Raw genomic sequence first — 25,465 nt, 5'->3', positions numbered from 1 at the left:
ATATAATATTTCACAGGAAGTATACTGTTTAATAAACTTTACAATATTTCATGTGTATAAATAACATTGTCTTTACAAAATTCTTTTATCTTTTCCCTTGATAAAAATTGCAATAGACATCAAATGAGTATGTCTTTTCTTTGATTACACCTACATTATTGGGCAGAAATTTTCCTTTTGCTCTCTACCTCATCACCTAAGGTCAAGGCCCAGCAAGATTGCTTCATACAACAACTGCAGTGCTACATGCTGAGTCTTTGCTAACTGAACTGCACCTAGCCTGGGTTCCTGACACTTGTTAGAGCTGCAGTTCCTATGCTGATTCCCATTGTTTCTTGCCAGTTTACAGGGCAGCAAATTTTGGACTGCCACCAGAAGAATCTCTCATTCTGCTGTGTAGAGATTTGAAATTTGAGGCATTCTGGAAATTCACAAGTTTGGCCAAATTATTTGGGATGTTAGCATAGTCCGCCACTAAACCATGTCACTAAGGACCTCATATACATGTTTTTTGAACACTTCCAGTAATGGTGATTTCACCACTTCCCTTGGAAGCCTGTACCAATACCTCATCACCCTTTTTGCTGACGAATTTTTTCCTAATATCCAGATCTTGTAGGATTAAAGAGAGGCTGTAGTTTTCAGGGAACAATTTAATTTATGACTTTAAGGGCAGTTTAGTAATATTTACTTGCATTCTTTATCTGTACTGTATTCTTAGGTGTAATTGCTGTAAAGTTGTAGAAACTGTGGTTTTCACATTTTGTAAAAAGCTTAATCCCTGTACGAATCTTACTGAGCAAGGCAGAGGTGTAGTTGTTTGTCTTGAATAGACAAGCATTCCCCTCATTACCTTCTTCAACTAGTTATTTGTGAGGCTGTCAAAAATTTTACCTGTTTATAGCGTCTTCAGAAAGATTTTTTTGTCTTTTAAGATGCCAATAATAAAGTTCCTTGGTAAATATAATGCCTATTATACACTTTCCTGTCTTTCTTTGGAGGTATGAAAATTGCAGATATAGTTATGTTTCTGTAGCAATTGTTAATAAACATTTAGAGGAGTTGCTTTGCACATCCAGAACTCATTAAAATTCAAGAGATATTTATATTCATTTCGTAAAGAAAGCACTCCTTTACATGTCTAAAATGGAAGATGCACTTAAACAGCAGTATAAATTTCATTTACAAATCGGTTTGTGGATATCATTTAATCCTGCTTTATGGATGTGCGTAATCAAGCAACTGTACATTTTGACAGGCATGACATATTTACTTTTTGTATTGAAGAATTTTTCTTGATCTATTACTTGGTGATGTTTTATTAAGTATACATGGTATTCTGTATGCAGGCAACATTTTACTGCAGTAAATGGAAAGCTGGAAAGTAACACATGCTATTCTTCACTTCCTTCAGAAACCCCCAGAATCTGCAACTGGAGACTTGCCAGCCCTTTCTGATCTTGTTCCTATAATCAATGATCAGTCACAGTACATTAACCATTTAGAAGCAGAAGTGAAGTTTTGCAAGGTATTAGACAACATTATTTTACCTCTAAACCCCTGGTCCCCTAAATAGGAAGAATTGTTTTAAAAACAGCTTACACTTAATCTCTAGATTGATTGTTGTAATGACCAAAACTGAACCAAATGCAGTTCAGTAGATATACAGCCTTACTATGTGTCTTGGTACCTGTGTACTCTTTAAAGGTCTTTAAAGACATTTTTATGGCCTATCACAAATAAAAAGTTTGTTTTAATAAAGAAATTATACGGAAGTTCAAGGTACAAAAATATGAAATCTGTCTTGAGTATTCGTTTTTTCTCTAAAAGAGATAAAATAATTGAGAATACTTGTCTAGACTTTCTGTCCCAAGATGTATTTAAATGTTGATGGTGTCTCAGGGAGCCTTTTACATGCAGTTCCTGTATCCAATAGGAGGAATTGTCTGGGATGAAAAATAGAGTACAAGTAGTTGTACTTGAAAATGAGGAACTTCATCAGAAATTGAAATTCTTAACTGCGGAACATAAATTGAGAGAACAGACTCTTCTAGATGCCTCGGTAAGTTTTTATTTTTTTGTTGCTTTACTTAGTATTATAGATTTATTTTTTTTAAAAAAAAGACTATGTAAATGATTATCTTCAATCTGAATTTAGGCAAAATTTAATGAAGGTGTGTAAACATGGATTTCTGTGGATAATACTATCGTAGGTTGCCAACCTAATTAAGTTGTTTATTGGTTGTTATATTCTACTGTAATGAAAATTCTAAGATTCAGTACATATATAACTGACATTTGTTTAAAAAAAAAAAACAACCTTACATAACTGAAGCATTAAAAATTTTATTTTATAATTTATTTTATAGGCAAATGCTGAGAACTCTTGGACTGTAGGTGGTAATGACTTTAGCACTCGTCAGCCTGTCACCTCATCACCAGCACATAACAGAGATCAGGCTTTTGCTACATCAGCTGCTGGAGAAATTGAAAAATGGCATGTAGAACTGGTTGGTATTAACTTTCTTTGCAAAACATATCGGTGCTTTTTTGTTGCTGCAGATGCTCTTGATTTTTATTTTTTTTTAATTACTTTTTTTCTCTCTTTATTAATGGAGTAGTATTGCTGTATTTTTGGAAAATCATTGTTAACTGAAACTTCTGATGGTTTTTATCCATGGAATCATAGAATATTTAGGGTTGGAAAGGACCTTGAGATCATCTAGTTCCAACTCCCCTGCCATGGCCAGGGACACCCCACACTAAACCATGCCACCCAAGGCCTCATCCAACCTGGCCTTGAACACCGCCAAGGATGGAGCATTCACAGTCTCCCTGGGCAACCCATTCCAGTGCCTCACCACCCTCACAGTAAAGAATTTCTTCCTTATATCCAATCTAAACTTCCCCTGTTTAAGTTTGAACCCATTACCCCTTGTCCTGTCGCTACAGTCCCTGATGAATAGTCCATCCCCAGCATCCTTGTAGGCCCCCTTCAGATACTGGAAGGCTGCTATGAGGTCTCCACACAGCCTTCTCTCCTCCAGGCTGAACAGCCCCAACTTTCTCAGCCTCTCTTCATACGGGAGGTGCTCCAGTCCCCTGATCATCCTCGTGGCCCTCCTCTGGACTTGTTCCAACAGTTTGTGCATGTGTGTACCGTGGAATTTAAAGGGTACTTAAATTCTTCAAGATAATGATATGTATTTATTATTTTTTCCCAGTAAAATATTTTTGTTGGTCTTATGCATTTTATGCATCATTTAGAGCTGAAAACCTCTCCAGTGATCTCTAACACCTGCGGTTGTTTCAAAGCTAGTTTTTACAGTATGCACTTTTACTTCATCTGCCATATTTAAAGGAAGAGAATCATATTGATTACGACTTTTTTCCTAAACATCACAGCTAAATTTCTGGTGCTTTATCTGGTTCATTATCATCATTGTATTTAACATTGGTGTGGTTGATTTATATACCTAGTTCTTCACCAGGTAATAAGAATAACTCCCTGTATTATAAATAAATACTGCCTACTTGAAGTTCTTCAAGATTACTCTTTTACTTCTGATTACTTGTGGGAAAGTAAGAGCAAACTCAAGACAAGATCATCAGTTTGTGTAAATCATTGTAGAGGGCTGCAGTTGGAGTTGAAGCAATTTACTGTGCAAGGATCTGGCAAGATGTATAGAAATAAAATGAGAGGGTTGTTCATTTTGTAGACTTTCACAAGTGTGAAATATTAGATTTCACTGACACTAGTGATTCAAAAAGGTTGTACCTTCAGGGGAAAAGAATGAATGTGACTAATGTCTAAGTTGATTTGTAAAGACAGTATTATAAAGAAAGTAAAAGACACTTCTTTCCTTGCATCTTTTCTAAAGGAGAAACTAAAACATCTTTATCAAGAAAAAGTCAATATCCTTGAAGCTCAAATAGAGTCTCTAAGGTAAACTGTTTAATTTTTTCCTTAAAATTATTGTTAATAAATTATTACTTCATAACATCAGGAACCACTCTTAATTGTAATTTAAGCAAGAGAATGCTTGAATGTATGTTGTGTTTTCTGATACTGTTTGCTCAAATATAAATATAGCAAAATTGAATGTACTGCTACTATATAGCAGCATTGGCAATATATGAAATTTATAAATTCAATTGAATTGTTGTGTTTATAGAAATTAAAACTTGATACAGAATGTCTTTATCCTTTTTACCTTTTGTCTTTGTAGAAACATCATGTCTGTTAAGGTAGACCAATCAAAGAAAAAGAAGTTAAAAATTTAACTTGTGAACTCTTCCATAGTTAGCTTGCTTCTAGTAGTATTTTATATTTCAAGTTCTAGAAATCTTAAGCATCGAAGTAGTTCAGGCCACATAATAACTTTTGAGCAGGCAAACATTGTTTTGAAGCTCAAAAGCAAGATTTTAAATTTCAGCTGCAGAATCCAATGTGGTTGGTTGGTTGCTTTTTTTCCCCTGCTTGGTTTGACCTGTTATATATACTCAAATAAATATTGGAGGCTAAAATGGCCTAAAAATTGTCATAACTACATTATTCAGCCTCTTGATTTTTCCTAAGGGGCATGATCTTTTGAAATGTAAGTTCTGCAAAGCACTTGAGTTATTTGCTTAAATATTAATTAAATTGAGAAATTATATTGCTTTCAGTGGGACTATCCTTGGTTTTAACTTTTAAGCATGAATTTATGTAGGACCCACTGATTTCTGTCCAAGATTTCCCAACAATAGGTCTGTTGTACCATGACTATCTAATGATATATGCAGAGCAAATTCTGTTCAGGTTATAGTGGATTATATTTAATAGACAACTACTAAAATTGGAAAAAGTGCACAGAAGATTTCCCAGATGGAAATAAGCATGCATGCGGTGTATATATCATGTGCACAGTAAATCCAATGCAACCAGAATGTGTCAGACTTACTATGAGTATGCTGCCCAGATGGCCTGCATAACAAACCAAAAGCTTTGGATTCATTGCAAATTTGTCAAATTGGTCTATGTGCACAGTGTGCGTTTGTCTGGAACTTCCTGATGTCAGCATTCCTATCGCTTGCGCTCTCCCCAGTCTAACAGATGCTTGGAAATTCTGGAGAAAATTCTTCAGAGCACCTGGTAAAAAATTTGGAGACAAGTAAAAAAATTACCCTCATTTTATGGAGATGTGATTGACCTGAAGTTTGCGTGGATCACTGGATCAGAGCAAATGGGTTGGGTACATCTGGATTTTGCCTATGGAGCCTAAGAGGCTCTTACTTTACTTAAGATGGTAACTTTACAGTTAACTTGAGAGTAGAGAAGAAATGGGGAGTGATATTATTAATAAGAAAAACAAAATAAATATTAGATAGAGTGCCGAAATATTTACACAGCTGATAGCGTTTCTAGCTAGTGAATTTATTACTCAGTTCAGAGAATATGTAAGCCTACAAGTTTTTCATCTAATAACTTTCTGTGTAACTTTACTATTTTCTGATAATAGAGGGAAGGAACAAATTAATATAATTTTGCCTATTAACAATTTTGATTGGGCAGTTGAACTATTATTTCTCTGTTAAAGTCTTCCTTAGCCTACTGAATGTGTAAAATAATGTTCATTACAGGGATTTTTACAGTTCTTTTTAGGTAACATCTGTAATTATGTTTTAGATATAAATATAACTTGTATAAATGTTTGATTGCACAAATAATATTTTTTATTTCTTTTTTGTAGAAAAGACCTTTCAGAATCTCAGAAGGCATGCAAAGATTTGGAAGGAAGGCTAAAACATCAGCAGTTACTTGTTTCAGCCACAAATTCTAACTGCGTTGGTGGTCTGTGTCTGAAATGTGCACAACACGAAGCAGTTCTTGCAGAGACTTATTCTAATATTCATATGCAGACCATCAAGAGGGTAACAAAGTAGGTTTAGGGGGGTATTTACTTTCTTATTGAAAGTGCAGTTGCTTTCATTAAACCCTATCTCTCTATATGTTTGATTGGATTCATAGAGAGATGTGCACTTGTGCAGCAATGAACTCCCAAGTTGAAGTTACAATGCTGAAATCAGTGACTGAATATGAGTCTGGATTCCAACCACTTTGCAGTACTTGGTAGTTTTGGTACTTATTTCAACTGGAAAAGAATGTTAGTCATTATAATTCTGATACCTTGGACTGTCTTAGATAATCAGACTGTTGATAGTTTGTTTCCCATAGTTTTTGTAGGAATAAACCTTTCACTCTGTCGTAACAAATATTATGGAAGTCTGTGCATTTTGATTGATTATTTCCTGCAGAAGTTCTTTATCTTTCTGTAATTGAATGTTTTTCTTCTTATTCTTACATTTGGGGAACTTTTAGGATACATCAGCAGTGTAATTTTTTTTTTTTTTCCCTTGAATTTGCTTAGTAGGACAGGTGTTTGGGCAGGATGCATTGTTCCTACCTAAATACAATAAATCAGGGGAAAAAAGTTCCTTTGGATGAAATTATTTGCTGCAGCCTTGTTTTATTTGTAGCTTTTATTTAAATTATTAAAATAAAAAGCCAGCTATATAGCCTGAATATATATATATATATAAAATTCAGAAACCCCAACTGCATTAAAATGTGTTTTTTCTTCAGAAATTCTGCTGGTCAATCATCTTCAAAACATCTCTCAATTTCTACTTGCTAGTAATAATGATAAGATGCTGCAGCTTCCTCAGAGTTTCTTAAACAGACATCTATTTACTGTTAGCTATCTGAAGCTTCTTAGGATTTCTGAAGCTTTAGAATGAGCTTGCTGGAGATGAGGTGATGGGTCAATTAGAAGCGAAAAGACTGAAGGGACATCGTACATATTGCCTGTCAGATGGATATTATCTGTAAGCATTCGATGGCTGTTGCCAGGATTTACGTGTGTTTCTATTGTCAGGTCCAAGATTTTTCTGGGAAAGCTCCCTGTTGCTGAAAAGTTATGTTCCAAAATCTCATTTTGTAAGAAAAGTAATTAGTTGTCATAGACCCTGGAAAATATGAACACATATCAGTACATTTTTGTCATCTTGTATTATAGTGCAGTTTGAAATAAAGTGTTTGAACTGACCTATTTATCTAGCTTAAACCATTATTTCAGTTTGAGATTTAACAAAATCTGAAAGCTACATCTTCCTGCGATGCAGTTTTTTAGTAAAAAAGGTTTCAGTAGGGATTTTCAGAAGAATTTTGTTAAAATATTGAAATGAAATTTCAGAATAGTACAGTTCTATAGCAAATACAACTGTGGTGTTATTCTACACAACATGAATAAAAAAACCCCAAAACAACACAACATCTTGCAGACAGAATCTCTAGTTGCACCTAAACCACAGATAATTATACTCTTAATTTAAAAGCTTTCAATGTATGAAAATAATGGAAAGGTGAAGTTAATTATTACAGTTTTACTGTATGTGCTTCACCATTTGCTGTAGATCTAAATGTATTAGTGAACAAAGGTCCAGAGGGGATGTAGAATCCAGAAGTCTCATTGTTTGGTTTAGTTCCAGTTTGCAGCAAAGAGCTATTTGTTGGTGTTCATTTGATATGCTTAGTGATCTGAATTACTTTTTAAACCTAGCCCTTTTATTTTTTTCTCCCCATTTGGCATTTAATTAGTAATTAAATAATATCATATTGCTCCCATCTATTTCTTCAGAAACATGCCTGTGCTTTTGGTGTTTGTTTGCTTTTGGTGTTTGTTTGCTTTTGGTGTTTGTTTGCTTTTGGTGTTTGTTTGCTTTTGGTGTTTGTTTGCTTTTGGTGTTTGTTTGCTTTTGGTGTTTGTTTGCTTTTGGTGTTAGTTTGCTTTTGGTGTTTGTTTGCTTTTAGTGTGGATCTCCATTTTGTAATGCAAATGGAATGTTGCTCAGCTTAAATGTATGACTTCAGCTCCACTGTCATTACTGGCAGTTTTACTAGTAGTCCACCCTCTGTAAGTGAAGGACTGATCATCAAGCAAAAGATATTTTTGATACTGCCTAGCTAGTAGTAGGCTGTCTTTCACTTTTAATCCATGCTGCCTTTACCACCCTTACGTTTTTTACCTGTTAACATTTTATATTTGATATACCTGGTTTTTTTCTGTTTTTCATTTATATGCAGAGAAAGAGATGACTTGATGGATGCATTTGTTTCATTGAGACAAAACATGAAAGAGATGCAGCAAAGAGAATCTAAAGCTTGTGAGCAAGTTAAATACGCTGTGCAAATGGCAGAAGAGGCTAATTTAGTAAAAACAAAGGTAAATTCGTCAAGAAATGAGAGCTTTTCAGTACTTAGACCTACCACGAATGTTAATTAGTTTTCATGCTAATGAGAAAATACATGCATAAGACCTTTGTCACATGTTGATATGATGTATTAGATTCAAAAGTATTGCACGGTGTGACCGTTTCTGAGCAGTAACATGAACTCTTAAGTTTTTAAATTCTCATCAAGGCTGTGTTGCATTCTTAGGCCATCATTTAAATTCTGACCTATTTTCGCTACTAGGTGATAGAAATTGAATGGTAGAATTTTCCAGGGCATTCATGTCATGTAGGAAGATAATTCTCATATCACATTTCTGAGCTACTCAGGAAAGAATACTTAATGCTTACAAACAACTCTTCTGCATCAATGAGTGCAGTGCAAGAACTGATTAGCTGACAGAACTCTTTGAAGATGAGAATTCCTGTCTGATGCTACCTGCAGGAAACTTCTGGTGCTATGTAAATAATAATGATAAAACTAGTTTTGATTCGATGCTTGTGTTAGTCGTAGTTACTTTATATGATCAGCTAATCTTGACCTAAATTATTTCCTTGCTATTTAGTGACATCTACTGTATTATTAGTGAATTACTGTGGAATTGAGAGGTTTTTTTGTTTGGGTTTGTTTGTTTCTTTTAAATGAAATGCTGTTGGTTTTAATAGTGGGCAAGATTTATATAATTGTTTTATTGATCAAATTGGTATTGTTTGTCTAATGCTGCAAGACTCTGTGTGTATGTGTCGAGTGTTCAACTATAAAGTTAAAGGGGAGGGGGAAACAATGAAATTTGGAAATTCTGTATGCATTTTAAATTTAACTTCAGAGTATTACAGCTCCTTGTTTTTTACTGAAGAGAGAAAGAATCCTTCTGAGCCCACTGTTCACCTGTCACATCCTGTTCCTGAGAGGTTAAATTTTTAAACTGCTTATTTGTTAACTTTTTTAGGGTGGGTTCTACAGTTGTCCAATATTGTAATTGCTATTGAAAACTGCTCAAAATACTTTCATTCTCTGTGTAATAAAGTGAAGTTATCTGATTGTCCTTTTTTCATTTGGTGTTAGAAATCTATTTTAATATTTAAAAAGAAAACATCTATAAACTCTTACTCAGTTTAGGTCATGTTAGAAGTGTGGCCTGAGAATAAAACTTAGTAAGACAAATTAGTAAAACCTTTAATAAAATGGCTCTTTGTACCTATACTATTTCTGCTACATAAAGAAAACAGGTCTGTAGGGTCTCTACTGCCACTCTCTTCACTGCAGAAAGGAAATATGAAGTGCTGTTTGTATACAGGAATGAATAGTAGTCTGATTTCCCATGCTCAAAAACTGTTATAAAATAAAGGAACATGAAGTAATCTTTAATTTAGGCTGCATTAGTTTAGATTTTTTTATTTATATAATGGTATTTCTCTTGATAAGTCCTATTCTACTCTCAAGTATCTTTCTTTGTAATTATAATGAAATCCAATAGAACAGGCCATGTGAGAAAAAGTGAGGAGTTAATATGGGCTTCCAAATGTTGTAACTGCAGTTTCATCACTCTGTTGATAGTCTAACCTCAGGTGCTTATCACTTGAAATCACCTTTTTTTTTTTTTGTCTTATGGCTGTCTGCAGTTTGTGGCCTCTTGCCTGGTTTGTAGAGCAAGGAAGAGATCTGGTAAGGGTAAACTTCAATAGTTAAAACAAATCCAGGAATGTATTTTCAGTATAAATGGAAGAATAACTTTTTGAACTGCTCATTATGTAGTCAAAACAAGATTACCTTGGTGAGGGATAGGAAAGAGACCCTGAGGAGAATCCCACAGAACTGACATAAACCTGATGGAGATTGTTAGAGCATTCTCTAAAAATTATGGTTTAATTTGCTTCCCTCATTAACAGCCCAACACCAAGGAAATTGCGTATAGAGGTTTGGCTTAGAGTAAAAGGAAAATAAGCAGTTTAAAAAGACTATTTTGAAAATAAAGGGTAGTAAAGTAGGATTCCTAGAAGGAGGTTACTTTAGCTTCCTTGAAATAGGATATGCTGAATATCAGTGGAACGATTAAATGAAATCTAGTTTACTCGTGCACTAGCAAGCTGCCTTAAGCGTGCTTTGAATACTTCAATTTAGTTTTAACGGAGTAGTGCATTTCTGATTTAAACTGATACAACACTCAACTCCTATCCCTTTGGCAGAGATGCATCAGCATAAATTGTTGTTTGGGGTTTTATTTCTTAGCTTTTTTTAGAAGACAGTGCCTGCTGTGCTTCTTGCATATAAACTACGTTTCTTCTATTTTGATAGAAAACACATCTGTAACCTATGTTTTAGCACTTCAAATTAAGCAGGACATCTGTGAGTTTTCAGTAGAATTAATTTTTATTTGACAAACCTGAAACTAAGTTAAACTAAAATAAAAATTGTTTCTTTGTATCTTTGCTTACTTTTTCCAGGTTTCTTCTTAGCCTTCTGCACTTAGTAATTGACTTTAGGGGGAGAACAAGCGAAGCACATACTTTACTTGTTTGTTTTTCCTTCAGCTGTGCAGTTATGCAGTAACTGCCACATTTGCAGGGAATCAAATATTGGAGGCTGATTTTAGCGATGTAAAATCAGAAATTTTAAGTGCAAGGCAAATAATCATTTTAGTTTTGGAAGAACAGCTACTTATTTGGAAAATATACCTTGGAAAATGCTTCCATCTTTACCATGGCTCCTAAAATAAATTAGACTTCTAATTATAGTAAGGAATGTATATACATACAAACATATACATCTGTATTCAATTTGTTAGTCCCATTCTGAATGTTAACATAGTGGGGTATGGATAAGCATCATAATAACTGTGTAAAAAAACAAAAGGCATCCTTTCTAACAGCAAACTGGTTTCTCTGAAAGCATTAGATAAATACTACGTTTGTTTAAAATTTTAGGATTCTTCCACTTTAAAAATAAGGGTTTTTTCTAGGCTCTAGTCCAGTGTGAGCAGCTGAAAAGTAAGATGGAACGGCAGAAGAATCGTCTTGAAAGGGAATTAGCTGCCCAGCTAAATAAGATGACTGATGAAAAAGAAACACTGCGGGAGGAAATGAAGAAGGAAAAGGAAGACTTGACAGCAATGGTATGAGTTGGGTTTTATTTCATTTGTGTATTACAATGAGCATATTGTCCTCAAACTTTCTGTTTGATTGTCTTTCATTTTGTTTGTTTTAGATTTGAGACCTCAGTAAATCACTTCTATTATTGCTTTAAAGCGGAGATAGGTGATCCTGTGAGTTTGAACAACTGGATTTTTATATAACTAGATATGTAGTAAATTGTTGATGTTGTACATTTTATTTTAGTTTGCATATTTTCTAATGCACTTTGTCAAAGTAGGGTTAAGTAATATGTGATGCAAGGCTTGTACTTACCTTCTTATGAAGATTATGTAGGTTGGCAGGTCAAGTGTTCAAAAGTAAGCACATGTCACATTTAGGATTCTTTGCTAGTTTGAGCTTACATATACATATATATTAATGTTACAGTATAATGTAATATATGTTATAATTGCATTCTAATATGGCGTTTTTCAGAGTAATCTTACCATATGCTTAATTTGACCACCTGCAGAAATGTATTGGAATCTCTTTTATCACTTTTACTGATGTTTATAAAATCTCTAAGGCAGAATCTGTCTCATCTTGAGGGAAACCTCATGCTAACAGAATGCACTTCTAAGGCAATTGGAGAAAGAAATGGGAAGAAGAGTAGAGAGATGAATGCTTCATGAATTAGTGGGTTACATGCTTGTTTGATGTGCAGCCTTTTCAGCCATTTTCTGGGGGAGGTTTGAAAACAATATAGTGAATTTCTCTTCTCAGTGTAGGCTTTTTCCATATTTTAGGGCTCTTTTTAGAAATAAGCCATACAGTTTATAAAGTCAGGAGCGTACAGACTCAACAGGGTAAACTATTTAAGTGTTTAAAAAAGAGGAGGTTCTTTAGTAGTGTTGTTGCTTGTAAAATGGCCAGAAAGCTATTTAAATAAATAGGAAACCAAGGTGATATGGTTGTATTTCTGGTATTATGAGATGGTAGAATAATGTTTTGGAGCTGCTACAGGAAGTCAAAGCCTTTGACTCTAGTTCCAGATATGAAAACAGGAATAAAGTACAGTGACAGAGGCTAAGGGATATTTAAGAAAGTGGTCATCAGAAACCGGTTGTCAGGGAAACAGAAATAAAAAAAATAACCTTACATGGGAGGCAGTGAGACATTATTAAGCAATTCCTTGTGTGAGTACTTGCTATCTATTGGAATTATCCTTCATATGCACTTAATTGTTTAGTTACAGATCTGCTTTAGAACAGAGTGTGCACTCCAAAATATAGCCTATAGGCAAGCATTTCATACCATTTCTCGGTAGAATAATTCACTTCATGTCATCACATTACTTTGTTTGTCACCACCCACTGAGATGTGTTTTACTGGAGCTGATACCCATTTTGAGTAGTTGCGATATTTCTTTTAAATCCTATATAGATATTAAATAACATATAATGAGACAATGATGATGTGATGCATGGAAGTTAAAGATAAGGGATAACTTTGTAGAAAACTATGATTTATATGCATGATTTATGCCCATATATGACTAACTGCTTTTTTATTTCAGGATTATGAGGTGGTAGAAATGGTATATTGTGCATCAGGTCAACCTACCTGTCAATATTTTATCGCTTACTTTATGAAGTGGTTTGTTTGAAGGGGAGAAGGGATATGATACATAAATTAGGTGGATGTCTAATGAGTGAAAGAGAGTTATGAATGTGTAAACCTCTAGGTTTGGCTTTGAATTCTTGTAAATTAACCTAGAACTGTTAGACACCATAACTTCCACTTAATAAGTTTCAGGTGTAAATGGCTGAAGGGTCACTGCCTCTGTTTCATTGTTACATTTCTTTACTGTTCAGCAGAATTTGATCTGAATTACCTTAGAATTTTTAACATACTATTTTTATGGTTTTTGTATGTCATGCATTGATCTGTAGTGCTGAAATGCTTTCTGAACTTGAAAATTAAATTATCATTTGTGATTGCAATGACAGTTTTCTTTAGCCAGGGGCACATGATTCAGTTTAAATCTATCTACATAAGGGTGGGTAAGAAGGTGTTAAATAGTACTTTTACAGCTGCAAGACTAACGCAACTAGCTGCTTCTGACACTTTGTCTGTACTAACGAGTCGTGGAGACTAGTCCAGTTGATGAGAAGTTTCAAGTAAACTGCTGTGTGATAAATTAATTCAAAATAATGAACCTGTTGTTAAAATCATTTAGCTCTATTCTGTTATATTTTAAAATTATATTATATTTTTTAAAATTATTAATTATATAATTAATATATATGATACATATAAATTATATTTAATTTTTAATTATATATTTTAATGTATATATTTAACATTTTATTATATTTTTAATGCTGTATGTTTTGGCTATGTACAGTTGCCTTTAAGTGGAAAGTCCACCGAGATTTACATCTGTGGTTGGTCAGGTTGCATCATTACGATGTTCTTGGGCTTTTTGCAGGTGACAGCCATGTCTGAGAATGTGGCCATGTTGGAGGCTAAAGTAGAGAGAATTACAAGGGAAAAGAACTCCCTAGCTAACCAGTTAGAAGAATCACAACATCAGCTTGTATCTCATGAAACGGAGATGAATAAGGTAGGTGCATTTATAATTGATTATTGAGCTTCATTTTCCTTATCATTGTGACCTGAAAGATGAGAAATATTTCTGCATTTTCCTCCGTATTGGTAAAGAACATGTGATAAATATAAACTTCATTTGAATATCACAGGGACACAGTCTTACAAGTAAAAAGATAACTCTTTCAGTCTGCCAAGTCACCTTGTGATGCAAAAGCTGACCTTTCTACCCTGCAGACCAAGCAGACCACTATTTAAAACTGTAACCCAGTGTTCATTAAAAATTGCATTCAGTGGGAATGAGACAGTATAGTAGTCAATGCTATCCCATAGTTCATACCTCTGGGACATGCAGTTAAACAAATCACTGTTTTTCAAATACTCTCCTGTAGAATTTGAATGTATAATACTGCTTTATTCGTTAATACTGATGGTATACCTTTTAAAAAGAGATCTTAGTAAGAATTATAGCTTAACATCCATCTGTATATGTGTGTCACTTCTGGGTGCTTCATTTTGCACATTTCTCAATCTATTAGAGCCTTAATGTGGGTCATAACATGAGAAAGAAAAAAACAATTGCCATCCAAAATTTATGCTGGGAGATGACACATTGTTAAAATGATTAGTTTTATTAGCTTAGTTTCATCATTCAGTTGTGATAGAAATAACTTCAACTTTGTGAAGATGAGGGGCTGCTAAATTTCTGTAGAATAGGCAATCTGAGAATTCAAATTTGTTACAGCCTCTTGAAATGTATGTACCTTACCAATAATCCTGGGCAAGTCCTGTCTCCCATGTCATTAATTGAGAGGTTTTGGGGAGCAATTAATTCTTTAGGCCTCTAGAGACTTCTGGAGGCGTTTTCAACAGTTCCTGGCTTTCTCTGCTGTTCCTCCTGGTAGAAATAGCCAAAAAGTATTGCAGAAAATGCACAGCAAGAAGTCATCCAAACTTATTAGAAAATTTAATTCAACTTCAGCTGAAAAACAAACGAGGGAGCATTTTAAGACTGTCAAAATGGTTCAATTTACCTTTTCTGAAACACGCTTCTGATTTTCAGAGTGGGTTCACAGATTACTTGTACCACTTACAGGGGTGAAGAGGGTAAGAAAGAGGTACTAGGTATGAATATCCATTGGTCTGGAATGAACAATTTTGTAGCCTATTGATCTGAAGCTGTCTCCTAGGAGAGTGACACTGTGGTTCCAGTCCCCTTATCAGTAAATATTAACCAATACAAAGTTGAATAGGTGGCCACCTTGCAGTAGCTATGCTGTGTTTTTATTGCATTGTCCTGAGAGATTGGAAAACTGCATTTGTGTACTGCATTGAGAAGACTCAAACACCCTGGAGGAATGTCCTGACCGTTGAGCTGTTGGGACTACGGGTATCACCCTGACCTTTTTCATTGGCCATGTAAGCAACATCTGTGTCCGCTTGTGAATCTGACTCTGATTTCCAGACTCAGTTTGCCATTATTATAAACAGCAAATAGTAACGTTTTTCCTTTCGAGTTTTATCAGAAATATTTTTTCTGCATGCACCAGAAGTCAGGGGAAGAAAGTTTGGAGTGAATCTCTTTCCTTCATTCTGAACTACAAGGAGACTAAAAAATCCATTATTAGGACAGCACCATCTGCTGATTCTTCTGCATTATTCACTTTGTGCAATGTATGGGGAAGCCAAAGGCGAGGATGGCTATTTTTTTTTATTTCCTTAGAGGAAGTGACATATTGCACTTCATTACATCCTTCATACAAAGGAAGGAGGAGGTAGAAAGACAGGATTGGCAATCTATGCAGTTGCATCTTAGGGGTTTTTTAATTGCAAATGGAATTTCAGTATTGAAAAAAAAATGAATCATGCTTCAGAACTTTGCCAATCTTCAGAGCATTTACTACCTTGTCTTATTTGCAACAGGGCTGAATTTGCAAGCTGTCCTTTGAATTTATAAGTGATGCTGCTTCTTAAAGTTGTGACAACTGGTTTTCTTTTTTACTAAGGTGATTTGATTGTGGTATGCGTATTTATTTTTACTCTTATTTTCTTTGTAAGAAGAAGGAAAAAAATAGCAAAAATGAGTTGTGAGACTGAAAAACAAATTAATTTTGCTTGTAGAATTTGTGTGAGGAGATTGTTGAAAAGCACAGAGGATTGTAGCAGCAAATTAAAAATGTGCATGTCTAGGAGGCAAGTTTGGTGAAAGAATGGGGCAGGGAAGCAGAATGAGTTGGAAAGGAAGTTCTCTAAGAGTAGCTGCAAGTAAACACGTTTGGGTTCTCATTACAGAATGTGCATGTATTTATGCTTGGTTAATTAAGGTGAAATGATCAGGCACAGATTGGAGATGATTGCACAGGATAAGGACAAAAAGGGGACAGCTTATCCGCCATCCTTCTCCATTCCCAACAGATAAGATCAAATAGAATCCTTTAAAAAAATCTTAGAGTGGGAAATGGGAGAATAACATCCCTGTACAGCAGCCGTGAAAGTTGTGGGAGGGGTTGGTGTTGGGTGCTTTTTCTTTTTTCCCTTTAAACCCTCTCCAGACCCTCTGAAGTTGAGCTGCCTTCAGGTGGAAAGGAATGAGGAGGTATCATAACGAACATCCCAAACACAGGGAATAACTATTGCCTTCGTAGAAGTGATACTACATTTCTTTAAATGTTGATTTGATCCCTTTCTTCTGGCCCATGCATATATTTGAATTAAGCTGTGTTTTCAAAGAATTTTTCTTCAGTTTGCAGAAAGTCTATAATGCTCTGATCTAACTTTGAAAATTATTACATTAGCATCAAAACATTTTCTTTCTTAACAGTGGTGAAGTGGCAAGATAAGAAATTATGTCCTTATACAGGAGTGTGATAGATCTAGGTTTTGAAACTTTTAGGTTTTGAAAGAGTTGACATAGATTTTTTTTTTCTTGGGATTTTATAGAGAATGGGAGAAGAATATAAACCCAGCAACTGTAGTTTAACTTTATTTAGTAGCATTTACAGCATAAATATTTATACTTACCAAAATCTTGATCCAAATATAATTGAATCTAGAAGGCACTGCATATTTCAAACTTAATGACTAGATAGAGCATTCCGATCCACCTTTTTATATAAAAACATTTACCATATGTAGTCTTAAAATATCTGTAAATTAAAATATATTGCATTTAAATGACCTGTAGAGGGCACCAAAAGATCTAATTGCAAACCATGGGCTATTGATTCTTCAAGCTACAGATCATGTTGTCTGTATAATCTAACAGGTGTGTGGAGAAATGCGCTATCAGTTGAATCAAACCAAAATGAAGAAGGATGAGGCAGAAAAGGAGCTCAGAGAGTACAGAACAAAAACTATAAGGGAGCTTGAAATTAAGGACCAGGTAAGAGATAATACTGCTATAACTTTGCAGTTATTAGAAGCCTAAGTAGGGTTATTTCAGAAGCTGGAATGATTCGTTTTTCTAATAGTGGTCATTTATTACTGTTAAATGGTTTCTAAATTAATGGCAACAAGCCAGCTATTACCATTATATCAATACTTCTTGGTTATCTTATTCTTGTTGTCAGCCCTAGTATGTTCAGTTTTACATAATACTCATCCCATGCTTTCATGTAGAATTACTCTGTCATATGTATTCATACAATGTACTTAAATTGTATGTACTGTATACATATGCTTATACCCTTTTTCTCACAAATAAATCCACACATAATTACCTGTACATGCAGCCTGACAAAACATTGAAGACTAAGTATAACCTAACAATACCAACAATGAAAATCATTTATCGTCCATTTTCTGTAAAGATTTGAGGTTAATGAATGCTGGGATTCATAGAAAAGTTTAAAACAAAACAAAAATAAACTTCTAGAAAAAATGACTATATTAAAATTCCACTAGGCATTAATTGTTGATTATCTAAAACTGTGGTTTATTATAATTCAAAAACCAGTATATGCCTTACAGGTAGTCTGTGAGAAAGCATCCCATGCAGTAAGAAAGATTATTAGAGTAACCTGCAGCATACTTGGCAAACAGCTTGAGCAGGTGTAATCTGCAGCTTTTGAAGTGCCCTTTTTGTTGAGGTTCTATCTGTTTTTCTCTAGGTATTCAAACTTCCAGTTATTCGTTCATAAATTGTGATTTCCACATGAGTGGATGTCTTCTGAATACACAGATGTATAATATGCACATTAGGGTACTTCTTTTTAATATGCATTTTGTTATTAGAGCAGCCTATCCAACAGGTTTTAAATAATTCTTTTTTCTTGTAAATAAGTGAACAAATCCATTCTTTTGTAAGAATATATGTAGGGAAAAATGCAGTATTTCTAAAATTATGTTTTCATTTACCAGTTCCCTGAAATCTTCCTGTAGGACAGTAAGTTTTTAACTTAATAAAGTACGATCTTAAGCTGGAAGCAATATTAATTCAAATTACAGTCAGAAGCTAAAAATCCAAAAGAGAAGCTTATTTAATAAAATAACTGTTCAGTATGTATGGAAAATCATACAGCACAGAAAAACAGCGGCCTTAAAGCATTTTGTTTTCAGGGTTGGCTTTTTTTTTCACTCTTGCATCCTTTAGGCCCAAGGACACTTTGAAAAACAAAAAACAGGCTTGTCGTCTGTGTCTTGACAGATATCACAGATAAAAGAGTTGGCATAATCTTGGCATACAAATAAAACAAGATGTGTTTAATAAGATATTTGAAGAAGTATCTTGGATTTTAAATCCTGTTCTCCAACTTGCTTCAGGATTGCCTTTTGAACAAATTGTAAAATTTAACAAAATATTTTAACCTCCTGTATCGACATACTGGTGCTTTATTCAGTGCGGGAATGAATATACCAAAATGTGATGATTTATAATTTGATATGAAGTGAAGCGATGGGAGGGGGAGTTCCTATAAGCAAAGATTATTAGTGTAATTCATTATTTATGGAAAATAATTATATTGTTCAAATACGATTGTTGGTTCCTCAAAAAAAGGAAAACAAACCATTCTGAAATTATCAGGCTCAGCATCTAGTACCTGTTTTATACCTATGGCTCTATAACCAAGAAAGTTCTGTATAGCTTCTAATATTATTTAACATGGCGAAAGGCAGCCAAAAAGAGTGTATATACATTTTGTGGCTTTGCTTTTTGTTTGTTTTGGTTTGGCTGTTTTTTTGGGTTGTTTGAGGGTCTTTTTGTGTGGTTGGATTTTTGGTTGTGTGGGGTTTTTTGGGGGGTTTTTTTGGGTGCTTTTGTTCATGTTTTTTAAATCAAATTTTAACAAGTATTAGTCATTGAAAATTATTTCATTTAAATGAAATGAAAACAGTTCAATTGCATATATGTTTGTATTTAAAGAAAATCCTAAAATGTTTCATCTTATATGGCACTGAATAGCAAACAGTAGTTGTTCTTTGGTCCCTCAGCCATGACCTGACCTTCTGGCTAAGAGACAGAGTTGATACCTTCCTTTGCCACCATCTGTTCATAATAAATACATACATATATATTTTTTTAAATAGAGAGACAATAACATATGAGTATTTTCATATTAATTCTGTGTTAACTCTGTATATGTGCATTTTTATTTTGTAAAAGCAAAGAATTCTGTTTCATATTGTCTTTTGCTATATACTGAAAGTGAGTTCACTGTTTCTTGGGGCATGGTTGTATTTTTAATTGTGTTTTTAAAAGATGTATTTTAGTTTAATCCCTTTTTAAAAGTCAGTATATGTAAAGTTATTCAGGTGTGCCAGAATAGGCGGAAATCCCCATATATACGATTCAGGATCATCAGATACATCAGTAAATACAGATGTGGATTTATCGTACACTGATATTTGTGAAGTTCTTCAAAACTGGGTTTGTATCAATTAGGAAAATTAAAGGGAGTATATATCTTTGGTCTGAATCTCTTTTATTTTAATATCCCTTTTCCTATCTTTATTACTCAGGACTAATAACAAATATTGGCACCTTTGTATGATTGCCTATTAATAATATTTGACATGAATATTTCTTAAAACTTAAGAAGCAATAAGCAATGTTATCGTTTAAATTGAATAAGTGTTTTGTAATATCATCCATCATGATCCTGATTAACATTAGGATTATGGAGTAAGGTATGGGGAGAGAGACATATACCAAACAGTTTCTCTACACAAAAACTGCATCTGTTCATCTGGCCCAGTATGTTGCGAAGTAGCATAACCTACTGCCCTCTCTTTTTGTCTCTCAGCCCTCCCATTGTGGATGTAGCTGTGCTGAAATAACAGTGACTTACTTAATACTTTTCCTTCTTAGGAGCAAGCTTTTGTAAGTTATACAAGTATAATGCCTTCATGGCAGTAAACTGTGTCCACACTAGGGGTTGTACTAGCACAGCTATATCAGAGAAAAGTCACGCCCTAACCTAAAAAGCTGTTAGCAGAACAAAAATTATGTGGCATATTTGACACAGCAGGATTTCACTTTTATAAATCTTTTTCTGTGAATTTGGAAGCACTGCATGGCATAATTTGTGCATTTTTAATAGAAATCAGACTTCTGACACTATGAAATCGTTTTCTCAAATTAGCATCACTTGCTCTTTTCTGCTCTGCATTAGAAAAATAAAAATGAATTATGCTGTTAATAATTTGCTTTCTGTTTGTCTGTAAATCAATTTTACTTGATTTATAAAATCTTGCAAGTTTCAGCATGTGAAAGTGAAAACAGTTTTGCAGTAGTGGTTCATGTAGTCCCAGCCAATTTGGGTGTCATCCTTATTAAATTGTTCTGACCAGTAGCATTGCACCACTGGGAGTTGTGGTTTCCTTGTAATAAAGGAATAGAACATGTTAAATCCAGCTTCAGAAACTAACAGGGTTTTAAATTTCATTTTGCCATGTTTTGACGTATCAGATAAATTCTTTGTGTAGAAATAAATCCAAGCTTGTAATCTTAACCTGTAAAAAGTCATTCATTTAATACTGTCTTTAAAATTGGGCAAACAATTTGAAGTAGGGGATTACAGAATTCTGTTGCCTACTTTGTAGGTGACAGAAAGAAAAGCTCTAGAATGATTTTTAAGAAAGAGTTCCCTGTATGGAAGTTCATGAGCCCAAATAAAAAGAAGTTGGAGCGTCACTGATACGCACAACCTATACGACTGGAAAGAGCTACACATCAAAGCATTTTGTATAGTATGACAGAGCCTAAATGATGTCTCTGTACACTATAGACTGACAATTTTGCATACAAATAAAAATCTGGCAAAATTGCTGTCCAAATGCGTTTTGCCAAAGGGTATTTTGGGAATGTTTATCTCATTTGTCATAAATCCGTGATTTATAGTAACCTAATTTAGGCACTGTAAGTGGAGAGATTACTGACTCTGTCTTCATCAGAAATAATGCAGGCCAAGAATTTGGGTATGATCCTGGAAATGCTGCAGAGTGCCTAATGCAAGACCAGTGCAACCTTCTAAAGACACTGATTCACTGAAGTGTCTTTAGAATAGGTATCAGGCTTCCATAAGTCAGGCTTTGAAATACTTTTTTTTTTTTTCACAAGCTGGGACATTCAGGATATCACCAGGTGTTTCGAAACTTAGAAGTTTTAATAATACTGGTTAAGACAGGTTAGTGTTATGTGTATTTGTGTAACAGTCCTGTACCTACAATTTTGTGACCTCATTACTTTAAAAAGATGCTCTGGAGGTTCTGTTTTGAAAGGAATATCTGTTAAATCAATAAACATTCATGAATACTCTTTGGCAGGGAGGAATAACTCAAAACCTGGAAGATAGCTTGGAACTTTTAGCATCAAATTTTCTTACCTGGTCTGACCTTGAGTAGCGAAAGGTCTTACCTGGTCTGCCTTAAAAGTAGCAAACCCAAATTGCTATTGGACAAGAAAGCATTAAGAAAATGTGATAACCTTTGCTGTACTGAGCTCTTTTTAATGTCTCATTTTCAGTTTGGGGCATTCAGTGCACTAATTTGAAAATGGATAAATGAGGAGGAGTAAAATGATAGTACTTTATGCCTTGCTTTGCTAAGACATTTCTGACCTGTTCAGGAGAAACATCATTCATTTATATAACTGAACTTATTAGCTCATTTCAAGATTTTTGAGGAAAATCACTGATCTACAACATTGATCTGCAATATGTAACAAAAGAAATGTTTAATTTCGATTGTGATATGGCTGCTGCTGCTCTGCTGTGGCACTGCTTTCCTCTGTCAGCCACACATTCCTGAAGTATCAGTGGTATGAGCAGCCTTCATTAAATTATTTGTCATATTTCCATAAGAACAATCCTTGGGACTGGGATTCCCAGTAGTAAAATTTTCTGTTGTGGTGTGTATCTGTGTTTCTGTACTGGTCTGCTTCCCCTAAGCAGGTGGCCTGCTAGGAGGAATGACCCAGTTGGTAATTGGGATTTTATTGTTCACAGGTGTAGTTGGCTCATGTAATCTTGATGCAGGTTGTGTCATCCAGTGTGATTCACCCCATCAGTGTGTGGAAAGATAAAATCATTTATGTGCATTAAATATTATTCAAAGTAGGAAAAGAATTGTATAGTTCTTGGTATACTGTTATAAGCATTGGTTTTCTTCTGTTGGGTTTTTTTGTTGGGGTTTGTTTTTTCATTTTTTAGTTAGACTCAGAGAATAGTTGCTTTATCAATAGTCCTTGGCCCAGCAACCAGAAGAAAACGAGTGTAAAAGTCCCTGATTATCACTTGTTGATTGTCACTGCATAGGTTTTCTTCCCAGCTGTTCCTTAATGATCTCCAGAAAAAAAAACAATCCCACATCAGTAGTCTCAAATATGTGTGTTTGAAAAGATAAAAGGAGGAAATTTTGTTCTCTCCTATTTTTCAGTAATGAAGTAGGAGTAATCTCCTTCCTTTTTTTTTTTTTTCCCATGCATCTCTCTTTTTCTGAAATTCCTTTATCATCAAGCAAACCATCTATTTTGTACCACCCCATTCTGCCTGTCCCCACCTCCCCAGAGCAGTCCGTTAGAAAAACCAAAACAAACTCTTGTTCCACTGTGGAACAAAATCACTTCCTTATCTTTGCTGATGGCTGCTGAGCTAATCTCTAGTACAGCAGTGTTGTCTTGTAAAATGTGACTGTAGTAATCTCCATGGATTTGGAAGTTTTGTTCATGAAATAGTATTGCAGTCCAAATATTTTGGCAAATTGAAAACAAATATTTTCAGGGAAATAATGAGGTAAAATCCTTGTATAGCATGTTTCAGCCATTCATTCTTGTCTGTTTCCCAGGGTATTTATTCACAGTATCCAAGGGCCATGTTGGTCTTCGAGAGTTTGCGTAATGATAGGCACCTAAGTTTATTGGTAATTAAAAAATAGTGTGTGTGTGTGTGTATTCATATATACTTAGCAGCGTGATTTTTTTCTTGCTTCAGCTAACTATTACAGATAGGAACTTTACTTCAACAGGACTTAAAGATGTGTGCATTTTAGAGCATCCCACCTACATGCTGTTCCCAGGAAGCGCTTCCAGCACCTCTAGTCTTCCTAGCAAACAGCGGAGTCCTGTCTCTGTTAATCCCCAATCTTTTTGGAAGCAGAGGGTTTGTGGCTGCAGACCTTTGATTAGGTAATGGCTCTCATCTTGAGGTTCTGACTTTTAGTGGAGCACATAGGGTGTCAGAGTACTGGGGTGTCATGGTACTGCCAGGTGCCAGTACATTTCTTTGCAGTACAAGTGACAAGGTGGTCACAAAACTACTTCTCTTTGAGGAAGAGTCCCACCAGCTCAGGCTAGAATAACAGCCATCCAATAAGTTGCAGCCGGTGTTGCTTACCTAGGTTATGGCTTTGCTTGTCTCTCTGGTCTTTAGAAGCCGATCAATTTTGGGGGCAGCCGTAAGCAAAATCTGTCAAAGGTGTGTTATTGGGGTTACTTCTTGTATTTCTGCTCACGCTAGTTGCCTTTGTCATGGAAGGTTTTCAGTTTCCTGTTTTGGGCTAAATGATTTGTAGAATCTGCAGTTGTCTTATGTTTTTTGTGAACTGAACTCTTTGAAAGAGTTCATCTTTGTGGACTCTTCTAAGCCTTTTGTATATCATATTTTGTACTATTGATTTGTATATCTTCTTAGCTTTATAATAAATCTGCTTCCAGAAAGGAGGTTCTCCTTTAAAACCAAGTTTAGTTTCCATAACTGCGTTTTTATCCTCATTCAAATTTGAATGCAGCAGTAATTCATACAGAGTGCAGAAGGGAGAAAAACATTGTTGGGATGTGGCAGGGGTTAACCTCATGATGGCCTTAACTCTCTTTAAAAAGTTGGATAGTTTTTCAGGTGCAATATGCTATGTCAGATGGCCATGCCTGGGAGGTCTGAGGTTTAGAGACCACTCAGAACCTACAGTTGCTTGACTGATATCAGGATTAGGATAGAAATGGCTGCAACTGGCCCCTGCTGCATCAGTCTGTACTGAAGGCCATCTTTCCTTCAAATAAAATACCTCGAATTCTTGCTAATAAAACATAGTCTTGTTTTGTTGCTTTTTAAAAAACACTGATTTTTGTATTATTGTTATTTTTCATAATAGGGTATGATTGTTCTGTCTGTGGTTAATTAGTATATCAGAAAATAAAAAAGGGAACATATTGTGATCAGTGTTAAACAGCGCAAAAATTTCCTGTTACTGCTATATATAATATTTAAGTTTATGTGAATGGCCATATCAGTGGCACCTCTTGGAAAGACCTTAATTATAACCTCAGTCCTGTGCAGTGATCTCTTTGCTTTGAAAGGCTACTTTAGTAAATGAAACTAAGCATGTGAGCATGAGGCCTGTAAAATTTTACTGCGTGTTAATTTGAACTGTACGTGCTTTTATAGATGTTGATTGCCTTTTGGGGATGTACCTGCAAATATCAACCACCACAGTAATTATACTTCACTTTTTATTACTTTGTATTTATTCTTCTAATTTTTTGGTTCTAGTTTATGCCCCTTAAAGCTTTTAGTAATGATGAAGGAAGTAGTACAAAACAAAGTACTGTAAATTCACAAAAATATTTTCTTCTTCCAGAATTATTTTACTGCAGAATTTGGGCAATGGTATAGTCAGTGCACAATTTATTTTACAGGCTATATTGTGTCTTTTCTTACCTAATCTGTGAGCATGCTAGAATAACAGTGGATGTCATAAATCATTTGGGTTTGTATATTTTCATTTTTTTAAAGGTCTTTTAAAGTTGTCTTTGCATTTACTTAAGAGTACAAGTTCTTTTATCACTGCTTAATCATTCTCATTTGGTTTTCTTTAGAAAAAAACCCACGTTTGTCTTCTCTGTCAGTTTGCTGCTTTTTAAAATTCTATGAAAAACATCTGCTAGTTTGGAATTTAAAGTTGCATTTTTCTATATACAATAGAATCAGCACAGTATGAAAAGAATTAAACAATTATTTTAATTTGGCTTGTTTTGAATGAAATTATTATTTCATTTTATCAGATTTTATAGAGATAAAGA

At 34.6% G+C, this 25,465-nt stretch overlaps 1 protein-coding gene across 7 annotated transcripts in view; it reads left to right on the top strand.

Moving 5' to 3' along the window:
• The window catches only part of SDCCAG8 (SHH signaling and ciliogenesis regulator SDCCAG8), a 114,827-nt gene that overhangs the window by 15,537 nt on the left and 73,825 nt on the right, over positions 1-25,465 (top strand). For 6 of the 7 annotated variants that reach the window (XM_080616864.1, XM_080616862.1, XM_080616863.1 and 3 more), the window contains exons 4-12: positions 1,415-1,528; positions 1,937-2,062; positions 2,370-2,510; positions 3,882-3,946; positions 5,733-5,921; positions 8,126-8,264; positions 11,232-11,384; positions 13,835-13,969; positions 17,219-17,335. In XM_080616864.1, the coding sequence (XP_080472990.1) occupies positions 1,415-1,528; positions 1,937-2,062; positions 2,370-2,510; positions 3,882-3,946; positions 5,733-5,921; positions 8,126-8,264; positions 11,232-11,384; positions 13,835-13,969; positions 17,219-17,335 (1,179 nt within the window). The remainder of the gene's footprint in view (positions 1-1,414; positions 1,529-1,936; positions 2,063-2,369; positions 2,511-3,881; positions 3,947-5,732; positions 5,922-8,125; positions 8,265-11,231; positions 11,385-13,834; positions 13,970-17,218; positions 17,336-25,465) is intronic. The other variant, XM_080616865.1, reaches the window with a different exon arrangement.

The sequence above is a fragment of the Psittacula echo genome (genome assembly GCF_963264785.1).
Source record: "Psittacula echo genome assembly, chromosome: 4".
Taxonomy (NCBI): domain Eukaryota; kingdom Metazoa; phylum Chordata; class Aves; order Psittaciformes; family Psittacidae; genus Psittacula; species Psittacula echo.
This window is presented reverse-complemented; position numbering and strand designations above follow the sequence as displayed.